We start from the raw sequence: 5061 nt of genomic DNA, 5'->3' as shown, positions 1-5061 counted from the left end.
TTATGTACATTGTGGCCTTCTTTTAAGAACCAACATGTGATTCTATATGCCATGGATGGGAGAGATATTGAGTGCAGGTCCAGAAACCATCCACAGACTGATTGATCATCTGGCCTTGTCCCAGCCATTTCCCCATTTGTGTTTTTTAAGGCACTGAGTTCCCCCGCACCATTCTGGAAAACCAATCCCAAATATTCCACGCTTGTCTCAAGCTTGCAGGGTGATAGAAGCTTGCCCTTCTTTCTCTCTCTCTCTCTCTCTGTCCAACTCTCCATGCATCAGCTGTGAAGGAGGAAATAGACCGTGCCTGAGGCCGCCATGATACTTCCACACTAGGTGACATCCAGAGAGAGAGGGGCTGGTGATTGATGTCATCCCCCCAGATCGAGATGCTCAGGCTAGGGCCATGGGGCACCAGGGTTCACCCCTCACCGAGGAGGCCACGTCTGCCGGCTGGGACAGAACTACACCGCTGTACAGGCTCTCCTGTCCCGGGTACTTGGAGCCCGCTCCCTCTGCTGAACTGGAGAGCACAGAAGAGCTGACCTGCAACAGAGACATCTGTGTTATTAATTTTGTCTGCAAAGTTAAAGATAGCTTGTAAAATAGGCGTTTACCTCTGTCCCCAGTTGGAATGTGATTCATGCATGACTGATACCGTTTACACAATTCCAAAAAACACAGAATAGTCAACGAACCTTGTCTTACTGTAATATCACGATGACATTAGCATTAGCAACTCTTTAATACTCACAGATGGTTTGTATATCGATATCGTGATATGAGAATATATCATCTTGTTGTGTGTTGTTTTTTTCGCGGTTTGAAAGGATGCAGTAGGATACAGTAAATGTATATAATTCCCTGAACTTACCAGACTATTCAAGCTGTTCTATTATTTGCCTTTACCCACTTACTGTAGTCATTATATCCACATTACTAATGATTATTTATCAAAATTCTCATTGTGTAAACATTTTGTGAAAGCACCAATAGTCAGCCTAGTTTTAATCAAAGTGCTCGTGACATCTCACATGTGGCTTTAACTTAAAACTGAACATTTAGCCCACTTTGTATAAATACAGACAAAGAGAGATTGTGTATGCAATTGAGCCTAATAGATATTATTCCCCCCATGTCGCCCAGCCCTAACACCTCTTTGCATCAACTGTCAAACCTTACCATTTCAGGTTATTCACTGAAATAACCAGAATAATTATTTGGACAATATTGCACTGCTTAAATTCAATAACTGAAAATGTATGTGTTTCAGGAACTTCTGACCGGTGTGTATTTTTTTCTGGTTTATCATAATATTTGGGCCTAGAAGGCACCTTAGTCTGTGGAAAGGTTAATATAAGCATAGGATATAATGAACAGGTCACAAATATCAATAGGCCAAAGCAACAGGTCTGCATGTGCCAATAGTTTCCTATACATCAGACACATATGACTCTAAATATGCAGGCTTGCAGCATGTAACATTTTGATTTGATATGTCAAAGAAAAAAACGCATCTTACCCCTGACACCTGCGTGGATGGAGAGCTGTTTTTAGAGCAATCTTCGGAATTGGATGAAGATGTGGATGTGGGAGTCATGGTGACAGCGTTGCTACTTCCTGCAATTTAATAAAAGAATGCTGTTGATTGATTGTCTTGTTATGAAAAGAAACATTAGCATTTATCCAAACTATAAATGTATTTTTGCGCCTCGCAACTTACCAGAGGACCCTTTTGTTTTATTCAAGGTTTTTGGTTTTCTTTTTCTGGTCTGGATTCCCTCTTTCTTCATGGCGAGTGGCCGAGGTACCTGTCGAATTTATGATTTTGAATGCTGTTAATTTTGAGCGATTAATAGTCAAATTAATTAAGAATAAGAATAGTTCGAGATGTGAAAGAAATGCTTGACTTACGCCGTGCAATTTCGTGTAGAGCCCGCATGCGTTGCACACCGGCTCTCCCTCTGCGTTTCTGCGCCACAAAGTGGTCGTGCTGGTTTGGCAATTAGCGCAGGACAGGCCGATTCTTCTGGACGTTGACTGATGAAGGAAACACAGCATAAACTTCATGAATATAGGCTATAGATATGTTTTATCAATCATTGAACAAGAGCATTTCAAATCATTGAGAGATATACGTGACTTAATGGAGTCGCTGGCTGTCACCCAAAAAGCACAATCAATCGCTTAAAATGAAGGGCACGATTCCACTAATTTGATTATAATTCGGCTAACACCCCTTTTAATAATATTGGTCCTATCACGACGTCCATTTAACTGACATTTACGCGCTATTATTTAGTTGTCAGGGAGGGAGTTCACGCGTGGCACCAGTTTGCTTGGTAAAAACCGTGCGTAATGCTGTGCGTAATGGCGCCAGGAAACGTCGCGTCGAGGGAGGTTTCCCTTTCTGTCAACTGTGAGCATTAGTTGATCCCATGGACGTGCTGGATAGGTTGAGTGTGTGTGACAGTTTGGACAATCTAGCTATAGGTGCAATAAATGACCTCAGTTTATGGGAACCAACAACGCCTCAATTCCCTAAATACCTTTGCCACCAAATCTTCCAAACGTTTATAACGACTGAATTTCTGGGGACAACTGGAGCAATGAAAGATTATATTTAGTCTGTGCATGTGTTAAATTATCAGATGTAATGATAAGTTAACACACTGACTAAATAATAAATAGTTTGGTGACCTTAAACTATTTTGCACAAATGGAAAACTGATCCTGAATGTCCCCCATATATCATATTTAGGTATTTATTGTAAATAAATCTCTATCCATTTTACTTGCTCTTTTCTCTCCATTATAATCCCTATGATAACAAAAACTACAACATCAAATATGAACTCACTTTGGCAAAGATATGGTCTAAGGACTTCTCTTCACCTAGAGATGTTCGGCAATGACCTCAAGCTATTGTTTGAAATAATTATGCAGGAAATTGAGTGCTTAAGTGGTCCCCTGAGCGCGTGCTTACCGTTCGTTTCTGTGGTTTAATTAATGGCCGGCTGAGCCCATTCATTTTGCTGTACAGGCCGCAGGCGTTGCAGAGAAAGTGGCCCGTACCGTCGCGCCTCCACAGCGGTGTGGAGATGGAACCACAGTTGACACATTCTCTGCTCTCCCCCATGTCGTCCAGAATATCTGAAATGGAGAGAAAATACCAAAATCAGCAACACAGAATACACCGATGGGCCGACAGTTAAAACCGCTGTTACAGCCTGTTGAGGGAATTGATATAGTATATAGATGACGTATTTCTTAGATATTGTGGGGAAATGCATCTTGTTAATTAAGATGCACTTTCCCACCATTTCTGTTTCTTGCGCGCAGTTGTTTAAGGTGAATAGTTCAAAGCCTGATCTAATTAATATCCATAGCAATATTCATTTCACCTGTGTGATATATTTCCCAAGCAGTTTTTCTTTCTCTTGAATTGATGGCTGCATATTAAAAATATGAGTCCAATATGCCTGTGCGCAGATTGCGCAAACAGGCCCATCTGAACAATCTGCCATGCAGGTCTGACAGCCTTTGGCCTCAACTGCAAAATTCAGATTAATTTACAATTTATAAAATCATGTAATCATTTATAACAACAAAAAGGTCAAATCACAAGGTGATATAGGCTAATAGGCTACTGACAGTGTGATCCAGATGTCTGGGAAACCCTCTTTGCGTTACGCATGACATGGAGGTCAGAGCGCACGCTCAGCGCACTGGAGCTATAGTAGGCCTAGGGATTCAAGTGTCTTGCACAAGGACACTTCAGCAGGGCGGACGACGGCCGCCACAAGGCCCTGAACCCGTGAACCTGCTCCTCTGCATGCATTAAGGTAGGACTAACCAGCCAGTGTGTGAATCAAAAACAAATCCATCAACGTCTAAAAGTAATTTGCTCTTACCTCCGTTTGGTCCCCGAATCAAGGGCGCCCCTCTGCTCTGCAAGGTGTGCAGCATTGTGTTATCGAAAGGTCCCGCCGGCCAAGGCGAGGACAGCTGGGACAGCTGCGGCGCGACGTAAGGAGAATATGGGTTGGGGTAGGATCCACTGAGGGGCCGAGAGAGGCCGTACTGGTCTCTGCTGCTCATGTTCAGCGTGTTGCTGTAGCCGGTGTCCCTGGGCGCACCGTTATTCATGGGCGGGCTTGGAGGGTAGTGGAACCGACTGGAGGTGTGCGGGCTCCCGGTGCTGTACGAGGGGCTCTCCGGGGTGGACTGTGACCAGACCGAGTGGCTGGAGACGGCGTGGCCGGGCTGAGCGGACCCGCTGGCTTGCAGGTAAGAGAGGCTGGGTATCATGGGGCCCACCCGCGAGCTGGGCACGTACACCGGGGAGTTGGGGTTGGAGTGCATATAACCACCAGAGGGGGAATCATATCCAGTCTGGCTCTGGGCTGCAGCGATGGCCAGTGTTTGGTACATGTCGCTCGGGTCCACCAGCAAGTTCGCCTTGTGCGCTCCGCCGGAGAGGACGAGTTTGCTGCCCTGGTCTAAATCCGTGAACAGCGGGAGGTCCTCCGCCCCGGTCAGGGTGTTATGGTGTCCGAAGTGAACGTAGGAGTGTAGTGATCTGCCCGCGTCGGAGCGCCGGTGGTGCCCCAGTGCGTCAAGCTCGCTCGGAGGCGCCGGTGTCCCCGAGTCTCTCCTGCTGTCACCCGATAAATAGGTCTGCTCAGCCGGTGACCCTGGGCTGCTGGACACTTCTCGCTTGACCATGGACCAGCCGTTTTCGCCCAGGTCCATCCAGGAGCACTTTCCATACACCGTAGGGGTTAATAAAAATGGTCAGGGTGTAGTCTACCCTGTAACGAAGAATGTTGAATTCGTTAGGATTATAGGAGATGAGGAAAATAACAACTTTTAAGATATTTACCCATTAAAAACGCCCCCCCCCCCCCGAAACATCAGAATATTAACCAAGTTTAGGTCTGATACCTTTCCGTGAAAAGTGAATCGCAGATCCATCTCTGATATAGGGCTTGTTTTCATGTTGAAAAGCGTAGCCGATATTCTCACAATATAATTTAAAAGGTAATAAACTATTAAACA

General features: G+C 45.0%; 1 protein-coding gene across 1 annotated transcript; it reads right to left on the bottom strand.

Annotated features, from left to right (window-relative positions):
* Positions 1 to 296: 296 nt before the first annotated feature.
* gata6 (GATA binding protein 6) lies at positions 297 to 4755 on the bottom strand (the record flags this gene model as incomplete). Its single annotated transcript, XM_083653824.1, has 6 exons — positions 297 to 546; positions 1523 to 1613; positions 1720 to 1811; positions 1915 to 2040; positions 2987 to 3153; positions 3915 to 4755. The coding sequence occupies 6 exons, from the start codon at positions 4753 to 4755 to the stop codon at positions 394 to 396; spliced, it is 1470 nt and encodes a 489-aa protein (XP_083509950.1). The 3' UTR covers positions 297 to 393.
* Positions 4756 to 5061: the final 306 nt, after the last annotated feature.

The sequence above is a fragment of the Poromitra crassiceps genome (genome assembly GCF_964638095.1).
Source record: "Poromitra crassiceps genome assembly, chromosome: 17".
Lineage (NCBI taxonomy): Eukaryota > Metazoa > Chordata > Actinopteri > Beryciformes > Melamphaidae > Poromitra > Poromitra crassiceps.
Note: the sequence above shows the minus strand (reverse complement) of the source record. Positions and strands in the feature narration are given on the sequence as shown.